General features: G+C 38.3%; 1 protein-coding gene across 2 annotated transcripts in view; it reads right to left on the reverse strand.

Annotated features, from left to right (window-relative positions):
• Positions 1 to 589: 589 nt before the first annotated feature.
• NOL8 (nucleolar protein 8) overlaps positions 590 to 26,162 on the reverse strand; it is a 27,180-nt gene continuing 1,607 nt past the window's right edge. Inside the window, exons 2-17 of one of the 2 annotated variants that reach the window (XM_055087286.1) lie at positions 24,798 to 24,963; positions 24,006 to 24,068; positions 22,554 to 22,632; positions 20,887 to 21,022; positions 20,294 to 20,364; positions 16,586 to 18,461; positions 15,201 to 15,314; positions 14,590 to 14,712; positions 14,213 to 14,303; positions 11,244 to 11,382; positions 10,516 to 10,593; positions 5,591 to 5,862; positions 3,721 to 3,847; positions 3,078 to 3,148; positions 1,885 to 1,964; positions 590 to 1,177 (exon numbers count right to left, since the gene is read on the reverse strand). In XM_055087286.1, the coding sequence (XP_054943261.1) occupies positions 1,127 to 1,177; positions 1,885 to 1,964; positions 3,078 to 3,148; positions 3,721 to 3,847; positions 5,591 to 5,862; positions 10,516 to 10,593; positions 11,244 to 11,382; positions 14,213 to 14,303; positions 14,590 to 14,712; positions 15,201 to 15,314; positions 16,586 to 18,461; positions 20,294 to 20,364; positions 20,887 to 21,022; positions 22,554 to 22,632; positions 24,006 to 24,068; positions 24,798 to 24,936 (3,510 nt within the window). In that variant the 5' untranslated portion in view covers positions 24,937 to 24,963 and the 3' untranslated portion in view covers positions 590 to 1,126. The remainder of the gene's footprint in view (positions 1,178 to 1,884; positions 1,965 to 3,077; positions 3,149 to 3,720; positions 3,848 to 5,590; positions 5,863 to 10,515; positions 10,594 to 11,243; positions 11,383 to 14,212; positions 14,304 to 14,589; positions 14,713 to 15,200; positions 15,315 to 16,585; positions 18,462 to 20,293; positions 20,365 to 20,886; positions 21,023 to 22,553; positions 22,633 to 24,005; positions 24,069 to 24,797; positions 24,964 to 26,162) is intronic. The other variant, XM_055087285.1, reaches the window with a different exon arrangement.

Below are 26,162 nucleotides of genomic sequence, written 5' to 3' on the forward strand. Positions count from 1 at the left end.
ATAATCACCATCAAGAGAAGGTGGAATATTTGGATTATTTATCCTCCTGAGTGGTGGTTTCCGTTTTACACAAAGTCTGAAGTCTTGGAAACACAGGAATCTTGAATGACTTTTCAGCTACTTAGTTCCTTGGACCCTGTTTACTAAGCACCCACTTAGTGCTAGACATAGTTCTAGGCAGTGTGGACGTAACCATTAACAAACCAGGTGATATCCCAGCCCTCAAAGAGTTTATATTTGATCAAGATGTAAATCAATAAATACTTAATTTCAGATATACACAGTATGGCTCAATGATAATCCCTTGGGACTTTATATATAGCATAATTTTGTACAGATCCCAGTTTGATAGAGGCTTATCTGTCTTGAATCCTAGCCACATTGATTTAATGAGGTATTAAATCTGCTTCCCTATCTGGACCCAGGGTCCTGACTCCTAACTATGACTACATGTCTTTCAGACACTTGGATTTTTCAGAAGCCTCTAGTCTAATTAGAATTTTGGCATTTAGAATTTTGGTCTCAATTCATGGAGGCCAAGGACAGGAAAACTCTGCATTTGGCATCCTTTTCTGGTCCTCACAGAACTCTCCCATGATGTTGGTCTGAAATATCCTCCATTTCAGTTAGCTTATTCATCAGGACACAAGTACAGAACTCAAGGCTGATTTGTTTTCAACCTCTTAAACAAAAACCACAAGATGGAGGTAAGGTGTATTTGATACAATCAGAAATATTTCAAGTATAATTCACACGAAACGTAACTTGGAAAATACAAGTGCTCTGATCCATGTATTTTAAAAGGCTTTATGTAAACCTTGTGTCAGAAGATAGCCATTAGTTATTGAAGATGGAGTGCAAAGAGATTATATACGAAAAGTATTTTGAGGGACTATCCTGTGCTTCATTAAAAAAAATGTTCAGGTTAATTATTTGAAGTAATTAGTTAGGAACAAATGAAGAAATCTACAGAAAAAGAAAGCAACCAGAATGATATCCACCAGATAAGATTTTGAATATTCCTTCACTCTGAATTCTTCGTCAGCTAAACTTATTTGCTAGATCACGCCAATTTCCACAGGTGAGCCTTGTTCACATTCAGTATCAAAACTAATGATGACATTTATTATTTTGGTTTCACTCTCCTTTTGGCCTCTTTATGTTTCTTCCGACAGTCCTAGAAAAACATAAAACCAAAAGCCTTTGTTAAAAATAGAGGTAAATACTTTCCAAGGTGTTTAGTAACTATAAAGTAAAATTTAGGTTATTCAGTGTCAGGGTTGTGGAAGCCATTTTGGAAGTGCTCACTTGGAATGTACAGGGGATATTCAAACTTTTGGCTTTAAGTGTTCACAATGGAAACTGTAATTCAGTCTTTCAAAAGTCTTATGATGGGCTTCCCTGGTGGCGCAGTGGTTGAGAGTCCGCCTGCCGATGCAGGGGACACGGGTTCGTGCCCCGGTCCGGGAGGATCCCATATGCCGCGGAGCCGCTGGGCCCGTGAGCCATGGAGGCTGAGCCTGTGCGTCTGGAGCCTGTGCTCCGCAACGGAAGAGGCCACAACAGTGAGAGGCCAGCGTACCACATTAAAAAAAAAAAAAAAAAAGTCTTATGATTTGCTACTTAATAAGCATGGCCAGAACTCTTTCCAGTCACTCAGCGGGGCCACTCTTCAGTCTCCTTACTGCACCATGGGTTGATTGAATTAAACAACTTAAAACTTCTCTTCCAGCACTATAATTCTCAGCATTTAAGACATGTTCTCAGTTATCTTAAGTTTCATGCCCTCCTATATTTTTACACCAGGCAAATATTAACACAAAGATAATACCATATCTTTTTAATTAATATGGAGACAATTAATATGAAGATACAACTACTCACCATACGCAAGTTGTTTGTTCTGGCCTCCCAAGAATTCCTGCTGATATTACTTCCCACTCCTCTCCAGAATAAGTCAGAACCTAAAAGGGGAAAATAAAGAAGGACAAGACAGCCCATTAATATTAAAACAGACAATATTCTAGTGCTGGCATTATCAAGGTCTTCAATTCTAGTTAAGACCATCTCCTCCCTGCCCCCGGCCAATTTATGCTAATTTTCAAAAATATTTTGTTTTCTTCACAAAATGAAAATGTAGAACTGCTAGGATTTTACTGTTTATAAACCATTTACTATTATGTAACTTGGTTTCTGTTTGTGTTAGGCTTAAGAAATGAGTTCATTGGGCCTTCCCCGGTGGCACAGTGGTTAAGAATCTGCCTGCCAATGCAGTGGACATAGGTTCAAGCCTTGCTCCGGGAAGATCCCACATGCCGCAGAGAAACTAAGCCTGTGCTCTAGAGCCCGTGAGCCAGAACTACTGAGCCCTCATGCTACAACTACTGAAGCCCACGCGCCTAGAGCCAGTGCTCTGCAACGAGAAGCTACTGCGATGAGAAGCCCGTGCACCGCAATGAAGAGTAGCCCCCGCTCGCCGCAACTAGAGAAAGCCCGGGCACAGCAGCAAAGACCCAATGCAGCCAAAAATAAATAAATAAAAAATATATATTTTTTTAAAAAGAAATGAGTTTATCAGAGTTTATCACAGCCTCAGAGTTTTCATGTGAACTTTTTTTCTATTTTTTTTACTGAAGTATAGTTAATTCACAATGTTGTGTTAGTTTCAAGTGTACAGCAAAGTGATTCAGTTATACATATATATTCTTTTTCAGATTCTTTTCCATTATAGGTTATTACAAGATATTGAGATAGTTCATGTGAACTTTTTAGGGTACTAAAGACTTAGGAGTTTTGTATGTTTAGTATCTCAGCAAACCCCTGGAACAAAACAAGCCCTTGTTGAGGATAGTGAACAAGTGAGGGAGGTGGCGAGTGGGAGCTTTCAGTTTTCCAGAGCTTTGCAAGTCAACATGCATCTGTCCAACAGAGGGGGGCTAAAGCACATGACATTGCAAAGGATCAGAATTTTTCCCAATCAGTTCTTACTTGGATGCATGTTAGTATATCAGAATGCGCTATGGTGAGAGCTGTACTATTACCTGTTCTATACCATTTAATCAAAAAAATTGACTTACCATGAAGTCTCTCATCATTCTTAGAGAAAAAGAAAAATCTAGTGGTCTCTTTCTCAGGTAATGATACTTCTCTGAAGTGAGAGAGAAAGAGAGAGAGAATTGGCCACTTAATTTCAATATTTAAGAAATGTTTACACTGTAAGTATAAATGAACTATTCCTTAAATATATGTGCTTTGTGTTTTGCTCATTTTTCTTTCTTGAGTTAAAGTGATACCACCCTTTCTCTATTCAACATTCTTCTCTTCTACCTGAAACTTTGGTAACGAAGACTTACTTAAGTACAAGCTCTATCTTCCCTGTGTCGATTGTTGATATTCTCACCCCAGCATTGCTACCCAATTTGCCAGTGTTTCCCATGGGGTAGCAGCCAACGAGCTGAAGCATACTCTTTCCAGATCAGGGACTTCAGTGGCAGGTTTTCTTCCCAATGCATGTCATATCCCCCACCCAGTCTATCCAAATTTCAAGGAAAAGGAAACATGCTCTCAATTACAAAAAGGCTACAGAACTCTCTAAAGGAGCCAAAAAAAGAAAACTGTCTTGAGAAGCTAAGCTTAGATACTTCTATAACATTTCTAAAGCATGTCTAACTCAGATTTTATGAATTATGAAATAAACCTGGACAGAAACACATTACTTACCCAGGGCTGGGCTTTTTGTCATCTGTTTCTTCAGTAACATCTTCCTCTTCTGAACTGCTGTCTTGGAAACGAGGGTCTCCCTGCCAGGTAATCTTCCCAGGTTTCACTGCCTCAACTCTATAGGTCTCTGTATCGTCATGACAATGAAAGATGACAGAATTGTAACCTAACAACCGATTATTTGTGGACACACTAATTTGTTTACTTTCACCATGCACTCATATTTCTAAATTTCAAATATCTTAATCATTAATTTAAAATATGTAGTATCTTTTTAGATTTTCAAATATTGAGGGAAGCTATTATCATATTTTTGGGCATTGCTAGGGTGATCTGATAAGGAATACAGTAACACTATAAAAAGATATACAAACTAAAGGTTTATAAATGAGCAACACAATTTAAAAGAAAAAAAATAATCATGGCACCTGTGCTAGCATGAGAAGCCTAAACTGTAACATGATGCACTGAAACCAGGTTGCCTTCCTGCTTATTCATAAATGAGAAAAGGAACATATCTTTATATTTTCAATTCCCAAAGCCTCTTTCTAAAACTGCTGAAAAAGCTTCTGCTCTAAGATGTGGGTGATCACCTCACAAGTCCTCATAATTTCCTAAGTACACAAAACACATCTCCCAGGTTGCTGAGGTGTCTTAGTACTCATTTCAAGGCCAATTTCTCACACTTGGCTCTCAGAGAAGAATTAAAGACAGTATCTATATCATATCAACTCTGTTCAACAGTTTAGGACTGACCTTGGTACTCAAATGGAAAACACAGGCAAGAGAATGAAGTAAGCAGAGCAATGACATATTGTATCTTATTTAGAACAATTTTGGAAAAACTACTAGATTGCTATACCTCCTTTTGGAGCACTACAAAGCTGGCATTTAATACTCACCTGCTAAACACATGGATACTACTTTAACTGCTGATCTTTAAAGTTAGCTGTGCATGTATTCTCCTGTATAGGTATATCTTGCTTTTTACAATGAACTTCCAGAAAAGCTACACTTCATCTTAAACACTAGGTGAGGAGCAACTTCCTAAGAAATAGGTGTTTTTTTGTTTGGTTTTTTTTTTGCGGTACGTGGGCCTCTCACCGCTGTGGCCTCTCCCGCTGCGGAGCACAGGCTCCGGACACGCAAGCTCAGCGGCCATGGCTCACGGGCCCAGCCGCTCCGCGGCATGTGGGATCCTCCCAGACCGGGGCGCGAACCCAGTTCCCCTGCATCGGCAGGCGGACGCGCAACCACTGCGCCACCAGGGAAGCCCAGGAATAGGTGTTTTTAACTTTTAGACTATGTAGGACTTCAGAGGTAAACCTCCTGAAATGGAATGCCAAATTGTTTATACTGGTGCTGATATTTTTCTCTAGGTTCTGGCAAATCTCCAAGGATAAAGTTTGAAACAACTGGTGTATTGATGACAAAGCATATTTGTATAGAGCCAGGGTTACCTATTTCTTCCCTTTCCCTACCATATAGTACTGGTTTTCCTGAAGTCATGGCTTCTCCAACTGCATCTAAGATACAAAGCTATTTAAATATATGACTTCTTATACTTCTTCATGACTATTTCTACTCAACATTAGAAGGGATGCTGCACATTATTCTCTGGCTTCCCTTCATATGGCAGCTATCTAGAAGTTTGCTTCCAAATGCAAGAACAATTTCTTACTGTCTTAAACATAGCTCTAGGCACAGTACATTTATGGTCATGTAATGCTGACTGCAATACTGTAATACTGTTTATCTAGATGGAAGAAAGAATCCTTTCTTCAGCTAATGTTAAATCATTACAGTTACAGTAGATTCAATCAATTAAGTTCAAACCGCTTGAAATGAAAATGTTTAAAAAAAAATGTACCTTCCTTTGCATTTTTAGTGTATGAATCAAAAAAGGAGAATGTGAACCCGCTGGGCTGTTCATCCCCAGTCATCAGAGCTGTAGGGTCCTGGACTACTTCGGTTTTCTCTCCATCAGAGTCCTCATTCCAAGGTGTGTTGTCTTCCTTTTCAATGGTATCTTTTGTAGTTTGGAATATTTTTTTTAAATCCGTAGCAATGTTATAATACATTTCTTTAGATACCTCAGGTAGCTTCTCAGCTTCCTCCCTTTTCTTCTTTCGTTTTGCTTTACTGCATTGACATATATAGAGATATGTGCATCACAAAAAAAGTCAATTTTTGGAAAATTTCCAGAAATCAGGAAAGAAAAACACCTTGGATAACTTTAGTCTCATCCTTTCAACAACCAAGAGGATCTACATATAAAACTCATAAAGGCAGAACCTTAACCAAAAAGCTTTTTATAGACAAAACTATTTCAAACAGCTCCAAGTATTAAACAAGAATCATATTCTCCTATCTCTTATCCTCTGAACTACATTTCAGAAGTCACACCTAAGATATTAGCTATGAGTAAGAAAATCACTTAACTGCAATGGGCCTCAGTATCCTCATTTGTAAAATGAAACATGTTAAACCACATGACTTATAAGACTTTTTCAAATTCTAAAATTCTATGAGTTTTATGACACTGGCATTAAAGGATTTAGTCATAATTCTGTTTTAGAAACGCCTTATAAATGTGCTAAATCTAGTCTGTTTGGGAATGAAATTTTTCTATTACCATCAACCTGCTCTATATTTAGGAGTATGTTTTTCTCTTTGATCTTAAACCAGAGTTACATGGCAGTCTCCAATATTGAGTTTTTAGCTAGTAAAAGATTAAAATCCTCTTTTCTATTAGAGTCTACTCTATTTACTAGGCCAAATATTCTAACTATATTACCTAAAATAATAATGTCCTAAATGATCATCTTATTGGTGGAGACTATCTTACAGAGAGAAACTTTTAATACTTCATTAAATAAACCACTGGTTAGAATTTAAGGCAGATACGCCTCCTATGAAACTGAGCTCTATGAAAAATGGTGTTCTTTAGACAGTTCCAAGTGATTATCACTGAACCATGATGTAGTCATATTAAAAGTGGCCCAAAGGTCCTTTGATACTTCTTTCTTTAAGATGCAGAAGTTAATTCCCCCATCCCTTGAGTGTGGGGTACCGCTAAAAAAAAAAAAAAAAAAAAAAAAAAAAAAAAAGTCATAAAAAAAGTGGCCCAAAGGTCCTTTGATACTTCTTTCTTTAAGATGCAGAAGTTAATTCCCCCATCCCTTGAGTGTGGGCTATACTTAATGACCTCTTTTAAGGAACAGAATAAGGCAGATGTGATGGTGTGTGACTACTGAGAACAGGGTTATAGAATGCACTGTGGCCTTCTCCTTGCTCTCTCCCCTTTCTGGATCACTGGCTTTGGGAGAAGCCAGATCCCATGTTGTGAGGGCACTCAAATAGCCAAAAGGAGAGGTCAGTAAGGCAAGGAACTGAGGCTTCCTGCCAACAGCCAAGTATGTGAACCATCTTGCAAGCAGATTGCAAGCTTTCAGAGACTGCAGCCCTAGGTGACATATTGACTGCAACCTATTGAGAGCCTCTGAGCTAGAACTACCTGGTGAAGTGCCCCCAAATTCCTGACCCACAGAAATTGGGATCTAATAAAAATTTAGTTTCAAGCTGAGTTTTGGGGCAATTTTTTACATAGCAATACCTAACTGATACATATTTTGGTACCCAGAAGCCCAGGCAATAGGCAGAAGTTGGAAAGTCAGTGAGGCGGGTGTTAGCAAAAGCCTAAAGAGCCCTGAAGAAACTGTTAGTAGAAACTACATGGCCGTTGAGGCTTCAGGTAAAGGATTGCAGAAAAGTGAGGTAAATGCTATTGGAAAATGGAGGAAAGGAGGTCATTTCTACATAGTGGCAGAAGGTTTAGAAATACTGTCACCTTTATTAACTGGGAAGTATAAAATGTACCTAATGAATGGGTGAACTAGCTAAAGAGATGTCCAGGAAAGTGTTGAAAATATTTTCTGATTTCTTCTTGCTGCTTACAGTAAAATATGAGCAGAGATAGTGAAACTAAAGGCATAATTTTTTTTATAAGGAGCTAGGACCTCATGGTTTTGAAGACTCCTACTCTCTAGAAGGCAAATGACATGAAATTTAAGAAACGTCTTCTAAGCAAAGAACAAATCTAAGACTCTCAGGAAAATATGGTGTAAAGCAAGTATTGGTAAAGCTTGGGTCAGATCCAAGCTGCTGCCTCTTTATGTACAGACTGCAAGTTAAGAATAATTTTTATAGTTTGAAATGATTGGAAAAATATAAAAAGATGATTTCATAACATATACAAATTATATGAATTGCAAATTTCAGTGTCCTACTAATAGTTTTATTGGAACACAGTCTCCCTTATTTGTTTTATGTATTGTGTATGGCTGCTTTTCTACTACAAAGGCAGAGTGGAGTCACTGCAACAGAGACCATCTGGCCTGCAGAGCCTAATATATTTACTATTGGACTCTGAAGAGAAAACTTTGTAGACCAGTCTAAATATAAAATAAAATCCTTTGTTAACACCCTAGACATAGCTCAGAAACTTCAATTGTTCAAACAAGAAGGCTTCTGAGGAGTTAAACTCCTTTAAAAGTTATTGACTCTCAGCAGTCTCAGCAGAACCCCACAGTAAAAAAGGCTTATCTTACAGTGATTTGTGGGTGTGGCTTTTGTCTAATGGAGTGAACCCCAAGAAGATTCACAGGAAACCCACAAGTATTTTAAGAGAATTATATTAACAGAAACACTACTAGATTGGACTGATAGGTACAGAGACATTTCACAATGAAGAGCATTTTGGACTCCCACATTTCTACAAGCAAAGCAGGCTGAGAAAATTACTCAGCTGCAAACATGGGCTACCATTCATAAACAAGGAAGGATAAGCCAAAAGGCAGAGGCAAGAACCATGGAGCATTATTCCCATGCTTTCAGTTCTAATCAAAGAATTCCCAACTTTTGCCTGCCTAGATTTCAGAACTACTAAGGGACCAGTGACTCCTTTGTGCCTCCTGTGTTCCTCCAATGAATAGTGTTTACAGTGGTTATCCTATGTTGTCCCACCACTATGTTGGGGGAGGGGAAGATAACTGTCTCTTTAGTTAGCAGGTATTCTGATGAAAAAGAACTGTACTCAAGGTGCTGTACCCAAGAAACTACAACATATAAGCCTCATCTACACCAAATCTAATTTGGATGACAACATCCTAGATTTTGAACTGACACTATAAAACAGTGTCTAGAGTAGGGTTGAGCATGTTCTGCATATGGTAGGAATATAAAACAATTTTCGACCAGAGGACAGGTTGTGGTAGTTTAAAATATGTCCACAAATTCCTCAACGCCTCTCTCTTCAGGAAGGAGTGCTTAATCTCCCCTTCCCCTATAAAAGTATGGGTTGGATTTAGTGACTTATTTCAAGAAAATTGAATAAGGCAGATGTGTCACTGTGTGACTTCTAAGACTATGTCATAAAATATACTGTGGCTTCCTCCTTCTATCTCTCTTTTGGGTCAGTGTTATGAGAACACTTTAGAAGCCCAATGGAGAAACCAACAAGGTGAGGAACTGGCTAACAGCTATGTGAGTGAGACATCTTGGAAGTACATCGCGAGGCTTAGTCAGGCCTTCGGAGACTGAAGCCCCAAGCAACATTTTGACTGCAATCTCTCCAGAGACTACCCAGAATCACATTGCAATGTGGAATCCTACATTGCAGGGAATGTTTATGTTAGTTCTACTTTGGTCTGGTATGCGATTCTTTTGAAAAGAAACCTTTAATTTCGGAATAATTTTAGATTTATAGAAAAACTGGAAACAGTGTTCCCAAATAACCTTCACCTAATTTCCCCTCAAGATAGCATCTTACATAGATATGATACAATTGTCAAAACTAAAAGATTAACACTGGTACACTACTGTTAACTAAACACAGACTCTGTTCCCAATTCACCAGTTTCTCTACAAGTGTCTTTTTTGTTCCAGGATCTAATTCAGGATACCACAGTGCCTTTAGTGATTTTAAATAGTAGGAAAATCAAGAAATTAAATCAAGCAAAGTTACTGGTTGCTCCATATATTTGCCATATTTATCAAAATGACAGCATATCTATAAGAAATAGATGCTCCTACCACACTAGAGTAGTGCAGTGGATAGATTGGTTGCCTGCAGAAAGATATGTCCAGGCCCTAATTCCTGGAACGTGCGAATATCTCCTTATTTTGAAAAAAAGGTCTTTGTAATAAAGTTAGGGATTTAGCAATGAAGAGATTATCCAGGCAGACTCTAAATGGAATCACAAGTGTCCTTATAACAGACACAAAGATGAGAGACAAACAGAAATGAGAAGCCCATGTGAAGGTGGAGGCAGAGACTGGAATAATATAGTCACAAGCCAAGGAATACCACAGATTGCTGGCAGTCACCTGAAGCTAAGAGAGAGGCATGAAATGGAGTTTTTTCCCCCTGAATCTCCAGAGGGAACACAGCTCTTCCAATAATCTGGATTTCAGACTACTAGCCTCCAGAACTGTGAGAAAAATTTTTGTGGTTTTAAGTCACCAATCTGTTACAGAAGCCACAGGAACTAATGTAAGTAGAAGACACCTATTAGAGAAGGGGCACATATCATCATTTCTATGCATGAGATTCCTTTGTCAAAAGTAAGACTCTCTCCACCACATCAATAATTCCTCTCTCTCCCCCTTCCCTGTTCTTAAACTAAATACAATGGGGATCAATGGATGTGTTATTGGTTACTATCTACTTTTCTCACTGTCTGAAATGAGATTAATTCATATGAACCTGCTACTAAAAGTAGTAGCTTAATATACCTTTCTTTTGGTTTATCATCTCTTTTTCTTTCATAAGTGGCATGGTCATGCCTTGTTGGATCGTAACGTATGATGTCCCTATTAAAGAAAGGAGAGTGGTAAGTTGGAAGAGACAATTCAGAACATTAATGCAAAAAACTAATAGCAAATTATAATGCAATACCAGGGCAATTCCACTTTTTGAGCAAGAAAAAGGGCACATAATATCAAAGAAGTGTATTAGGAGCTCCTTAGAAGCAATCATATTTTAAATTATCTAGTTTTGACTTGTCCTGGATCTTTAAAAATGTTTAATATTATTTTAAACATACTAAAATATATATGGATAAAATGATATGCTATTGGGATTTGCATAAAATATTTCAGTGAGGAATGTAGCAGGAAGTGAGTAAAGGTATCAAAGAAAACTGGTCACATGTTGGTGATTGTAGAAGCTGGGTGATGGTACACAGGGGTTTCATTACACTAGTCTCTCTAAGTTATATGCTGGAAATTTTCCATAGTAAACAGTTACATTTATTAATATTTAAACAGTTGTCCAGTTTTTTTACTAATAATAAATACAGAAATAATTTAAGATTAGTTTCTTGAAGTGAATCACTAGGTCAAGGTAAGTATAATTTTAAGGGTATGATACATGTTGCTAACTGCTCTCCCCAGGAAGTTTAAAATGGCCTCGTTTTATGGCAAAGGAAAAGAGGGCAGATGGGATGAAACATAAACCATACTTAAATTTCTTAGCAGCTACTGATCCTTTGCTTGTAGAACTGCTTAAGTTGATATGCAAAACACTCTGCACAACATTCAGGGCTTTCAACTTTTCTGCAGCAAGCTCTTCTTCCTCAGCAGTTTTCTTTTCATTTATTTCTTAGAGGGAAGAGGATAATTAGTAATCTCTTGGCAAACATAACTTGAAAAGTCTCAATAATCAAATATTTATCAAGCACCTAAACATGTGCAAAGCACGTTAAGATGGGAAGAAGAAAAGTTAAACCTTGTTTTGCTAACCTCCCTATCCCCAAGATCCCCAATGTCATAGTGAATCTAGAAACTGCATGACCAGCAAACAAAATTCCCATTTCTGTTTGTAATTATAAAAATGATATCTGAATTTAATGGCTTTCAGTGGCAAGTCTAAAAGTTTATAAGGTAAAGATTGACAAATGTAATAGAGCAAGATACTAATTATAAAACTAAAGTGATTAGAGATTCTTTGATTTTTTAACTTTCTAAAAATTAATCTAAATTACATGTAAATCTAAAAATGAAAGATAGTGAAAGATGCTAATTTTACTGACTATTAATATGATATTAGTAGACAGTTACTTTACCCTTTAGATTCAGTAATAAATATTGCAGGAAGAAAGCCTACACACAGGGCACTGTGGAAGCCTAGAAGCTTGTTATCCTTAGCTACTAGAAACAGACAAATATCAGAGAACAAAGTTAAACATTTAACAGCTAGTTTGGATTATAGATAGAAATACAAAAGAAGGCTAAGTAAGCCTTAAAGACCTTTTCAAATTACTGCAGGATATAAACAACCAAGTAACAGAAATAAACAGAATAAAATGCTGATCTGAATAGTTCTCTATAGAGATGACCCAAAAGTATCTAAGGGTTCAAAAGAAGTAAAGATTATGTTCAAGTGGATTAAGAAATGTTTTATAAACCAGGTGGAGTCTAAGGTAGGAAAGACAATGTAGATCCCCTGAGGAGGGAGGAGAGCATGCCAGGCAAGGGAAAAAATGAACACATACTTTGAAATAAGAAAGTGCAAAGAGTTTACATTGCATTAGGTTAAACCATATGAAACTGCTAATATTCAACAATTTTTATTTCAAAAAATGGTACTTTCAATTTTACCCTAATATTGACCATTAGGAAATAGAACACAGTGCTAGAAAGGGCTCAAGGTATTTGTAGACTGGCTGCAAGGTATTTGTAGGCTCCTTACCTGCAGGACAGTCTTCGTGCAACTCACAAAGAATTCAGCCTCAAAAGTTGGGAAGGAAAGAAACAAAAGACAGAGATTCTATGTCTGACTGCCCTAAGAATGAAGTACCATCAACAGAAACAGAAGGGTCCAGAGCACCTGAGAGAGAGTAAATTCAGTTTGGGATTTGCTGCATTTTAACACGTGTTCAGGGACGCCTGTGAGAAATATCCATCAGGCATTGAGAAAAGAATAATTGGGAGCTCAGCAGAATAGTCAGGAGCAAAGATGACCCAGATTTGGAAAATATTCATGCACAAAAGAAGGCTAAAGCCACAGGGACTTACAGAACCTTTACATATCTAAAGGCAAAGGGAAAATTAGGAACCAAGAAGTAAGAAGAAAATAAGGAAGTTATAGTGCAATGGAAGCAAAGGGACGAGAATAGTTCAAGAAGGATGATCAACAGTGACAAATGCTACAGGCAGGCTGAAGAAGCTTGAGAAGGTGCCACTGCATCTGGTGAACCAGTTAGTATGTGCAGGGAACACATACTAAAGAGTTGTAAAGAGACAGACAAAAGTGGCAGAAGTTAGAAAGTAAACTCTATGTATAGCTTCTAAGCTATTCCCAAGGTTCTATCCATTCCTGTTTTCAAATGGAATTTTGAGTGAGAAGCTCTGAAACATAATTTGCTGTGGATCCTGGAGAACTTACTCTCTGAACACTTGTTTTCAGAAATGTACAATATACACAATAATCACCTCAAAGAATCAAGAGCATCATTTCCAGAGGTTGTATTTTCAATAAAAAGCCAACTGCTTCTAAATTAGGTGCAATTTATTTTTTTCAGTTCAGGTTTAGAACTGAAAAAAGATGGGAGTGGCAACTTGAAAACTGGCAGGGTTGAAGAAATGGCTTTTTGAACCTATGAGACCTATGTCTGTAGAAAGAGGGAAGATATAGAAAAAAGGAAAGTATGAAGATGCACGTAAGAAAGGAGGTTAACAGGAGGTATGAATGAGGAAGATTAAGATGCAGATTAGATTAACTCACGAAGAGGAAAAAAGTAAGGACAGAGTAGTTCTGAGATTGGAAAGGAAAGCAGGGAGCTCACTTGAGGTGGCCATCCTCAAGTAAGGATGGTAGAAGGTAGGAGGTAAGGTCTTTTGCAAAGGTTAAGAGTAGAAGATCTTGTAGAGAAAGTTTGGAACCACTGGTGTAGAAAACAGTATAGGAAGTACGCGCAAAATCAGGATGCTTCGTGCGCGCAAAATCAGGATGCTTCTGTAGCATCACTGCTGTTAGATATATTCACATGGGATGAATTTACGTAGTGACATTCAACGGTACATTGTTTTTGAAAACCTGCACCCAGCATGCACGCTGGAAGGAAGATAAACACTTCCTTTAAGTAAGCCAAGTGTGATGTAACTGTCTTCCACAGCCTCACCAGGAGGTAGGGTCCTTGCCTTCTCTCTAATGCCAGGGACAGGATGATGGAAGATGGTATCTTTGGTGGATACTAACTATTCCTGTCTTTTCTGGCAGCTTCAGGTAATTAAAATTTTATAAATAAATTAATATGTACAAACAAACTCAAGAAGTATTAAGTAAACTAACTACTGGTTTACAAGCTCCACAATTCAGTGTCTTGGGGTACAGAATTTCTCTATGTGTTAAGTGAAGAAGCTAGACTACATGATTTCTCAAGGTCCCCCAGCTCTGACATCAGGACTGTTTGGACAGTACGGCATTTACCTTCCTGTTCCTCTTCACTATCACTTTCTAGAAATCGGGAGTCCATGCGAAATCTGTCATCAGTGCCAAAGTGAGACTGCAAATCCATGAGCTAAAAGACAAAACACAAAGACAACTGACAGCCATATTCCCAAGAAATTATTTATAAACAAGACCTTGCAAGTATACCTCCATGCCATGAAATTCACTACATTAATGTTTGTATAACCTCACCCACCCATGAACCAATCAGAGAGGGTCATGGAGGACTCACTATCAAAATAAACACCTTAACACTGGAGTGTGGGTCAAGGTCTGCCTGCACTAACCTAGATTTAAGGACTATGTCAAAAAATAAGGATATGTTGCAAGTTTTATTATTTTCAGTCTTCACTAACCTTCTGTCCAGCTCTGCCCTCAAACTGAGGTTTAATTCTGAACCTGTTACTGTCATCTTCGGAACCAGATTCCTCATCATTGCTGCTGTCAAAGAGCTTCCCAGAGGCTCCACCCATGGACTCCTGTTACATAGGTAAAGACAGAAACGTTTATTAATAACCAAGACAGTATTTCCTTCATTATGTAATCTTCCTCCTCACATGTATTGAAGAACAACCCAGATGCATCTCCCAGGAAAGACTGGATGGCGGTTAGAATGGAAACTTCTAACTCAGTGGTATCTACTTGGCCCCTTGGGTCACTAAATCCAGAGGCTCCTAATACAGCCTGGAATGGGGGGAGTTATTAAATGTGTGAACACTTTCTGCAGGGTTTCACTAATATTGATGTCACTTTGCAGATGATGTGGAGGATAGATTTATGTGGGAGAAAATCTCTAAGGCCCCTGTGGTATCCATGCGTGATGGTCAGGGGAGCCCTGGGTTTCATTGTGGCTCCCAGAGAATCTTATGTTGAGCCCAGCAGTTGTGTGCAAGTCTTGGTATGCAACATGCAGAAATGGATCTGCAAAAGTATAGGAATGCCCACATGGACATCCTAAATTTCTTACTTTTACTGGTTCCTCTCCTGGATGGTTTTGCTCCTGAGTGGATGTCTCCTCTGTTTCACTTTCACTGTTGGAACCAAAGATGATGTGCGTTGGCTTGTCCTCTGAATAACCATCCTAGAGTGGGCATCAAAAGCATTACCCTTAAGACAACCCCTCATCTCCTTCCCCTAGCAAGTCTATTTCTGACCCTATTTTCTTATCTAGTGAATGCTGCCATCATCCCAAGATAGAAACTTCTCTTTCTCTCCATTTCCAGTTTATCACCAAGTCCCATCAGTTGGACCATCTTGCTATTTTAAAAATATATTCCCACTGTCACTGCCTTGGTTCTGGCTCAAGACCTCCCAAAGGCTGTCTGTCCCATTTGATTTGTTGTTCTCATCATGTCCTGAACCATCTTTCCCAAACAGAAGTTGGCAAACTTTTTCTGTCAAGGGCCAGAGAGTAAATATTTTAGGCTTTGCAAGCCACATATAGTTTTGGTTCTGTATTCTTCTTCTTTTTTAAACCCTTTAAAAATGTAGAAACCATTCTTAGCTTGGAGGCTCTTCCAAAATAGGCCATGGGCTAGTGGCTGTGAGCTCTAGTTTGCCAACTCCTGTTCCAATATATACACAACTAATCCCCATTCCCTTGCTTCAAGTTCTTTAGTCTTTTCACAGCCTTGAGAATAAAGTCCAACCCCTGTAGCCTCTTCACACCTCACCCCTACTTATCTCTCTCATCTCATTTCTCACCATCTTGTACTCTATACATTTAATCACACTGATTGCAAATATTCACTTTTGTACAAACTGTTCCTTTATCTTGGAATGCCTTTCCTCTCTCTTTGTACCCTTTTACCTCTGCCAGACCAATTCCCACTGATCCTTTCACACTAGACTCAGTTCAGCTGAGGAAGCACCAGCTCTGCACCCCACTTCGCCCCACTGCCAACAAATTGGTATCAGTGTGCTGTCAGAGCACACAGGCGTACTTCTTTCTCATCCCATGGAACTGAACTGTGACCTTCTGTCCACCACACTGTAAGCCAATACCGACCACCTAACAGTGATCCTCTCTGTAAATCTAGCACTTGTTGTGAAGGCCTGGAATTTCATAGGTAGTTAACAATTGTTGAAAGAATGAATAAAGACTCATTACAGTACATCTTGGTAAGATATGAATCACTTGGCAAGTGATTTATATGTAAATTCAGACATATTAGGACATATCACTTAACTATACCAGTTACAGCTTCTAAAGCGATATCCGGATATACTAAAGATACAAGGACACAAAGAACAAACATTCAGCTCTAAAGGAGCCTGCTTACCTTCGTGGGAAAGAAAGGTTGGACTCGGAAACGAGTTCTTGTTAAACCCCTAGACTGAAAATATACTCACCAAATTTGCCAGAGCATTGTGAACCAACTTCTTTTGTACTTCTTTTGCTTTCTGCCTTGCCTCTAAGGCTGCCAAACGCTTCTGATTATCTTCAGCGTGCTTATCCTTAGCATTAACATCTGATGAACTATTAACAGAAAGTGGGAAGTCAGTTTTGCTTCCCTGAGAGTCTCTGCTGGAGGAGACCTCTGGTGATTTCTCAGGGGCCTTGCGGCTGCACAGATCGGGCCTCTTTTCGGAGCTCTCTCCTGACTTTCCAGTCCTGTGGCAACAGTCTTCATCAAAGCCTCTCCTGGGAGTCTTGGCACCAAGACTCAAAGATTTCTTATCTTTTAGTGGCAACAGACTAGAAATAGGATTTCCATTTCCCTTTTCTGAACTGCTACGGAATACCACCTTGTGAGCCTGGCTCTCAAAAGTTGTCTGTCTCTTTTGAGGCTGAATTTGGTTTGAGTCATTTGCCTTCTTTGCATGTTGGAAAAGAGTCAGTTTACTTGATGGGCCATTAGCATACAAGGACCATTTTTTCATGGACATGTTCCTGGGATCCTCAAGTTTCAAAGATTTATGATCTTTATTAATACTGTTAGAGGCAACACTCTCTTTCAAGGATTTTTTCACTGATTCCTTTCCATAGAGACAGCCTACTCCCTTGAAAGCCTGGAATTTTGGCTTTAAGGTATTTTCCTTTGGTTCCTGTTTTCCATGTGTGTTCTCTTTTCCTTCTAAAAGGGAAGCCACAATCTCCTCAGGATGAATACACTGTTGGCCTTTGTGGAGGCCACCTGGAGTTCTGTGGCTCTTGGAGGCCCTGTCAGACTTGGCAGTGGTTTTCTGGCCATTGCTCTCAGTATCTTCTTTTGGTGCCTCCTGGTTACTGCCAGCCAACTGTTCCAAATCAGCTAAAGTGAGATTCATATGGAGACAGTTTTTCATCATGGTGTTATACTCCTTATCTCCTTCAGACTCAGTTGATTCTGATACAGAATCAGCATCTTCACTGCTACTGGACTCAATCGGAGATTCACAACTAAGAGGCTTAATTCTGTGACTGAGGGCTATCTCTTTGTTTTTTCTGTTTTGTACTTTAATACAATCAACAGAAAGATCACACTTTTTTCTATTTTTCAAATAAGTTTTCTTGTGCATAGACTTTTCTGTTTGTAAAAATTCTACACTGTTTTTGATCTTGTCAGAATTTTTTTTCATTGCAATGATTTCATCTGTATCTCCTGAATCAGAGTCACAATCATTTCCCATAACATTATCTTCACTACTGAGGCAAAAGACATTATTTTTGATGCCTAAACCTGTTGAAGTATGAAATTTGTGAAAATGTGATTTAAAATCATCTCTTACAACTTCAAAGGGATCATTTTCAGATCCATTTATTGAGGACCATGTAGTTTTCTCTAGGTTTTCCTCTCTTGCAATCATTAGTCTTAATTCATCTTCAGAATCAATATCATCATCAGACGTGCTATTTCTCTTTTTGGTAGTTTCTAAGTCAGAAGTCTGAAAAAATACATTTTTAAGATTCTGACTATCAGAATCAGGTACACAGGATGATTTAGGAGTAATGGAATTATGAGGTGTATTTTGTGCAGCCTGTTGTTGTATTAAATGTGGACTCTTCATTATGCTACTAGGTTTTGGTCTCAAAGCCAGAGATGCAGTGGAACCCTCATTCTTCTGCACTTTTATTATCTTCTTGGCAGGGCTGTGAAAGTCAGAGAATTCTCCTTGTCGTTTCTTACTCACAGGATCATTCCCTCCTTCCAATTCCCAAGTGAGGTTGGATATAGGGATAGCATTTGTGAAATCCTCCCCTATTTTCTTTAGGTTGTGGCAGTATTTTGAGGGATCATACTTTATGATGTCACCAACAGTCAAGGAAGAAAACAAAGGCACTAGGTTTTAGAAAAACCTATCAAACTGGTAAAGCAAAATGAATACTGTTTAATCTTGAGGAAGTCATTGACTCTTCTTACCCTCAGTTTCCTATCAAACAAAATAAGGACTTAATTAGGTGACTCAGGGTCTTTGGAACTGACATGTCCATGGCATGTCCAGAGTGAAAACCAAGAACCATCACTATTAATTGGCAGAAATTACTTGGGCTGCATGTGTATATCACAGCAAACCGATTCAGATTATATTCTAGGTACAAGAGGCCACAAGACTTTTCTGTAAATCTGAGAAGTCTATCCACTGAGCTAATACCATAAAGCGGAGTACAGAGAGGAACCCAGAGGGGGCACAGCTAGATACTAAGTGTTGGTATCTCAAACTTGAGACTCAAAGATTCTCAAACTTTTTGGCCATTCCTGTCTTCTCAATGCTGGCTCATCCTAGATCTGATTCCCTTAGCTCAATGACATCCATTTCACATTTTACTCACTCTCTGCATTTTGTAGGTCTTTCTTAGAAGGCTAATAATTCTTTTTTTTTTTGCGGTACGTGGGCCTCTCACTGTTGTGGGCTCTCCCATTGCGGAGCACAGGGTCCGGACGCGCAGGCTCGGCGGCCATGGCTCACGGGCCCAGCCGCTCCGCAGCATGTGGGATCTTCCTGGACCAGGGCACGAAACTGTGTCCCCTGCATTGGCAGGCGGACTCTCAACCACTGCGCCACCAGGGAAGCCCCTAATAATTCTTTATCAGGTCTTTGTTGCTGACATTGTCCAGAAAGATTCTAGTTAATGTCACTGTGATGTAGTGACAGGTGGTATTTGCTGATTTCCTAAAACATATGAATAGACAAGTATAAGTTGCTTTAATCTATCACTACTGAAAAGTACCTTTGTTCATTTAGTAACTACTAATACATGGACAATTATATGTGAGGCGTGCCAAACAGTGTCTATTGTCTCTTGGCTTTACACTGTCCTTCCAAATCCTCCTCTTTGCTGTCAGTGGTACCACTGGTGGGAAGCTGGAAGGTGAAGAAGAAAGAAGTATTTCCCTGACTTTAGTGCCACTGGCAGGGACAGCAGAACTAGCAGCTGTGGCCAGGGCTCCAGGGGCCTCAATAGCTGTGAACAGTGAGGACACACCTCTGTTCAAAATACCTGAAATTGCTTCTGCTTCCCATGACACACAGGGTTAGAGCTAAAAAAACACCCTCTGCCCAGAAATCCATGACACTAGGAATTCAAGGTCTTAGACAATCTGACCTCATTTCCTCAGGGGAACGGGCATCTGAATTTGCTCATACTGGGTTCCATACTATTTCTCCATCCACAATTCTTCTGCCTGTCTACACATTTCTACCTACTATTTTCCTCTCTCCTAGACTCCTTCCTATCTCTTTTCTATTAATGTGAAACTTATCCCACTTCCTCTAAAGCCTTCTTTAATGATTGTGCTGTGTTCCCTTGTCCTTCTTTAGCTCCTTTGGCAATGGCTTTGAATCCATGTCAAACAAGAAGAATGAGGTATAAATTAGTAAGTCAACGTGCTTCTTTAACAATCATTTGTATCACTTGCATAAAACCTCATTACATTCTCTCATTATCCTCTAATTGTTTCATACATGTAGGTAGGTGGGTCTTACCTTACTTAGAAATTGGGAACATAAAAACTGTTACACAAACATCTAAAGATTTACTGACAGAGGCAGTGAAATTCTAAAGGTATGAAGTAAACTTTTGCAAATATCCACATTGTAGTAAACAATAATTTCTCTGAAAGGCCAATTGCTAAGGATATTTTACGTTTATGTTGATTCTTTAGGTGAAGGACAGGTAAGACTCTTCCAAATTTACTCACAACCCAATTCTAAAAGAAAAAAAAAAAAGAATACATTTACTATACTTGTCACAAATGGAAAGTATTAACCACATTGCATAAATATCACTTAAAAATATTTGAACTCAGAGTGGACCACGATTACTGTTGGGTTTAGTTTTCTGATAATGAAAGACGAGTGCTCAAAAAAGTGTATCAGGAAAGGAAAAAGAAAGAAGGAAAATTGGGGCAGTTATTGATCCCATATAAACCATATAGGATGCTACACAAATAACAGCCATTAAAAAGGCAAACGTGGGAGCTGCCTGCACTCCTCACCACCTATGCCCCCTGGGAGACCTGCCTCCACTTGGGTTTTGATTTCTCTTTCTAAAATGGGGGAAAACTGTGCTTTCCCAAGAGTTGTAAATGCATTTGAAGACCATAAAGCACTATCTATGTTAACTGCTTCAAAGCAAGAGAAAAAAGCAATTGCTTTACAACATGATGCTCATGGTCACCTGGTCTCAGGAATTGGTTCCTGAGCTACTCAGGCTACCAGAGGAGACTCACTTTGTGCCCTGGTACTTCTGTCCCTGGCACAGCTTTCACATGGAAATCCACCACTCCCATCTTTTCTAACAAGTTGGTATTGCTTGTTGTTGATTTTCCTTTCTTTGCTTTTGCTTCTTTTCTCTCCTGGGCCAATCTGAATCAAACAGAAAATATAAATAAGAGTTAAAATAACCAACCACACTACTAACAGTGCTTCTGTTTTGTTTTTTAATACTGTAAAGCTGTTTAACTTTATAGAGATCATTTAGGGTCTCTCAGTTTTTCCCTTTCAACTTATGTACTTTTGGCATTTTATCTATCCCTAATCCTTTCACTCTTCCTTATGAGGAAGAGGTGTCTTTCAGAGCCTAATATGTTAAGTCTTGAATATTTGTACTCTCACAACAAAGAGAATGCAGAACGCCAACTCAACCTTCTAATTCAAACTCCGCCACCTTATACAGGCCTGGTCAACTGTGCTGACCAATTCTCATTGGTCTCTTTGCCTCTGGTCTGTCTCCCTTACATTCCAACTTCCAAGATTCATGCTCCCCAGGCACAACTGCATAGACACTCCAAGGCAGCAGCACTGTGTGCTCACCTGCTCAGGACTAGGGCCCCGGTTCCTGCATATAATAGGCAGCAAAGTGCTGCTGAATGAAAATCTCATCACTACCCTGTTCACAGAGGCCCCCAGGTGAAGAACAAAATCAAATTCTCACCTTTGTCACCAGACCACTCGCTCAAAACTTGGTTTAGACCTTATTTTTCCTTGTGGCATTTCTTTGGCCCAGAACAATCTTAAAACGCTCTTGGTCACTCCATCTGTACATTCCTAAAATCTCTCCTATTTTGGAAGCACCCAATCTCATACAATCTTTTCTCCCTAAGAACACTTTTAGGATCTTAAAATGCTTTAATAATTTTTACATTGCCTTGTTCTTAAATCACATGCATAATTAATCTTATGCCTCTCATACAGGGATTTCCTATTATCTTTATATTTTTGTATGACACTTTCATTAACAGCCTAAAGTCAACTTAAGCAATTTGGTACTGTCTATTAAAATTTTAAATGTGTATAAGTATATGACATAGCAACTCCTTTTGTTGACATAAACCCCAGAGGAACCATCCTCAAGAGTCTTCTCTTATCAAGAGGAAGTGGAAATGGTCTAAATGTCCATGAGTGGGCGATGACTAACTACACTGTGGCACAGCCATTTTCTAAAATATTACTAAACAGTCATTACAAGAAGGGGGAAGACCTACATCATCACAAAAGGTTGTGTTTAAAAAGCTGAAATAAGTATATATTTTTATGGGTTAAAATATATGTATAAGGGAGACGCAAGAGGGAAGAGATATGGGAACATATGTATATGTATAACTGATCCACTTTGTTATAAAGCAGAAACTAACACACCATTGTAAAGCAATTATACTCCAATAAAGAAAAAAAATATATATATATACGTATATAGGAGCATTACATTATCTTCTTTGGTGGGGTCTGGGGTCACAGGGAGTCACAGGTAGGAAGGATTTTAGCTCTACTTGTAATGCATATATTTGCTAAAAGTGTAGTAATACATTATTTGATAGTTTCAAATCAATTAAGTGAACATATAAAACCACTTACAATATAAAAAACATTGGGTCAAATCATGTAGAGCAAATCTTACCTGTGCAAAAAACTTTCCTTTGCTAGCTGAATTTGTAGCGTTCCACCTTTCCATTTTGTTTTATTTAAAACAGACATACCTATGAAGCAAAGAATTAGTACCCAAGTACATGGCAATGCAAAAATATATTTCAGCATGTGCTTTTACTAATTAGTTAGTATCAAAAAAAAGAAAACCTGCTTATCACAAAGACACAGAGGAAATAGAATAAAGAAAATGAGACCTGGAAGGAGAAGGATTAGGTCCCATTCTCATCCTGACCACTTATTAGATCTTTATACTCCCCACCTCCCCATGTAATTGAAAGATTTGAATGAGGCAAATGTGTAAACCATAAAGCAAAATTTGTCATTTGTTTATAAAGTAATGTCAGGAATCTGTGGTGAATGGCTGGTATTTATTTAACATTTCATTGTTATTTCCCACACTAAAACTATAAAACATTAATGTAATTTTCTTAGAGTGAATCAGAGGACACTGGAATCCTGCAGCACCTCACTTTTATTTATCATCTCATACTATCACTGTGAAACTTGCAAACATATTAGCTGCAAGCAACTAAACTGTGTTTAAACTACTGTGCCCTAGTAGTTGATTTTCTCAACATCTGCTAACAGCTTCCTTAATAATTACCACTAACAGAAATTTCTATGAGGTAGGTACTATGCTAAGTACAAAGGTATTATTCAACTTAATCTTCATAGTAATATTATGAGATAAGCAGTATCTTGGTCATACATCAGATAAGCAAACCGGGTCTTCTAGTTTAAATAAACTGCTAGGTCACAGAGCAGAACTGATGTGTTCTTAACTGCAACATATTTGTCATATCTATTTCCTAACTGAACGAATCAATTTTTTGCAAATGAAATTACAAAAGGCCAATGGCCCTCTTTCTCTATTAGCATGTTTCCTGCTGTGTCTTTTGACTTTTCAGTCTCCAAATAATTAGAATGCATTACTACATCAGTGGCAGTATGAATTATCTCCCCCTCTTTATTCATTGAAGGTCACAGGTGGCCCTCAGCTTTACTAAACTTATCGATGGAGATTTCATAATTTCAAGGATATGATCTTATAAGGGCATATTCTAAACCCCTCTCCTAACAGCATTTAATAACAAAAATTAGTTGCCTAAGAAATGAACACACTGGGGAGGTGGGTATTTCATAATATCCAGTGGGATATGTATAACAGGCAGTTTCTATTAAAGTGTGGTTCCTTATCCAAAATATTTGAGAATGCCATTTTTGAGCAAACTCACTGGCAATGTGCTACCGTATTTCATTCATTATGGAATGAACCTAAACCTCCTGAATTGTAGGATATGGAAATTCTCTTGATCGTGGTTGTCCCTCAGGATGAGTTAATGGATGTTTAGATTTAGAACAAAAGTTATTCCAAATTACATGGTGACATGGACTGGTAAATAGTATAAAAAACATTCATTACATTTTTTCAGGTCTGCTTCTGCTACTCTGATGTTGACATATGCAAAGACTTTCTGTGGGTTTCCTAAAAAAAAAAAAAAAATTTAAATTCTTACCCAGAGAACAATGTAAAAATTATTAAGTTTCTAAATTTAAAAAAGAGCTCTTAGAAACTTACTCTTTGAAAGGAAAACCTTGTTTATTTATCATTGGATACAAAGATTGCATTTTTTTAAAAGCATGATTATCTAAATATTCCAAAAGAAAATACGTTAAGAGAAAAATGTCAAGTACTCAGTTAAGGAAACACTTTGCATGTTTGTATGTTAGTGATATTCTACTTAACAGGCCCTACTAATTATTAGAATTTTACCCCTGAAAACTGAAAGCTACATGTTTCAGAAATTGGATGTTTGGAAATTCCCTGGCGGTCCAGTGGTTAGGACTCCACGCTTTCACTGCTGAGGGTCTGGGTTCAATCTCTGGTTGGAGAACTAAGATCCCAGCAAGCCATGTGGCCAAAAAAAAAAAAAAAAAAAAAACCCACAAAACCAAAAACCGGATGTTTCAGAATTTAGAAATTTTTGATTTCAGAAACGTAATTCTGGGCAAGTTCCAGGTCACATATAACACCTCCAGACCATAGGAGGGGGAGGGATGGGGGGTTGGAGGTTACTACAACAGTATCATGTAATGAGATACATATCACTTTCAGTGTTCAGGGCTAACATTCATCTCTTGGGCTACTTTATTTTGTGATACTTGACTTCAGTTATATTTGCCTTTAACTACCCATGAAGAACTATTAATTTACCTTGGTCATCTTTCCGAGTGATGATTTCCACATCAGAAACTTCTCCAAATCTGCTGAACTGATTTTGTAAGTCTGCCTCAGAAATATTCTGGCCAAGGCCACCCACAAAAAGGCGCTTCGTTTCTCTGTTGGCTTTCATCAAGGCTGGGCATACACTCAAGTATTTCTAGTGGAAAAAATAATTATCTACAGAGAAGAGCTCTTTACCTTAAATCTTCTCAATTCTAAACAAAACAAAACAAAACAAACAAAACCCCTCAACTCCTTTCCCTGAACCTTCTATGCCAAACTGGTTGCCTGGACCTGTGTTTCACTTCCTATTGTATTGCTCCAAATTTTATCTCTGGAGACTCTGTTCAAGGCCTACATCCACGTTCTTCATGAATGCATTTTGGAACAGCACCTCTACACACAGACACAGGTACAGGCACATACTTTCCCTCTGAATGACCACAATATTACACTCTACTCCTCCTGATTTTACTTATCCATATTGTTAGGTGTTTTTCCTTTATTCATTCACTTTAACAAACGCTGACAGAAATGGGATGGGACAGGTTAGCACACGAAAAGATAAAAAGCTCTCAATCCTCAAGTTCCTCACAGTCACATGAGAAGTAAGCAAATGCTGCAATTGCAATACTATGTCACAACAGAAATATCTACAAAGTGCTGTTCAGGCATAAAAAGAACAACTGATATCATAGCTAATACAGACTTTTTAAAAAACACTATGTGCCATATGTACAATGGAATATTACTCAGCCATAAAAAGAAAAGAAATGAAACTGAGTTATTTGTAATGAGGTGGATAGACCTGGAGTCTGTCATACAGAGTGGAGATAGGGAGGGTGGGAGGGAGGGTGACGCAAGAGGGAAGAGATAGGGGAACATATGTATATGTATAACTGATTCACTTTGTTGTAAAGGAGAAACTAACACACTATTGTAAAACAGTTATACTCCAATAAAGATGTTAAAAAAAAAAAAAGTCATATACCAAAATGTTCATTGCAGCTCTATTTACAATAGCCAGGAGATGGAAGCAACCTAAGAGTCCATCATCGGATGAATGTTTATAAAGAAGATGTGGCACATATATACAATGGAATATCACTCAGCCATAAAAAGAAACGAAACTGAGTTAGTTGTAGTGAGGTGGATGGACCTAGAGTCTGTCATACAGAGTGAAGTAAGTGAGAAAGAGAAAGACAAATGCCATATGCTAACACATATATATGGAATCTAAGAAAAAAAAATGTCATGAAGAACCTAGGGGTAAGACGGGAATAAAGACACAGACCTACTACAGAATGGACTTGAGGATATGGGGAGGGAGAAGGGTAAGCTGGGACAAAGTGAGAG

This window comes from Physeter macrocephalus, chromosome 9 (genome assembly GCF_002837175.3).
Source record: "Physeter macrocephalus isolate SW-GA chromosome 9, ASM283717v5, whole genome shotgun sequence".
Lineage (NCBI taxonomy): Eukaryota > Metazoa > Chordata > Mammalia > Artiodactyla > Physeteridae > Physeter > Physeter macrocephalus.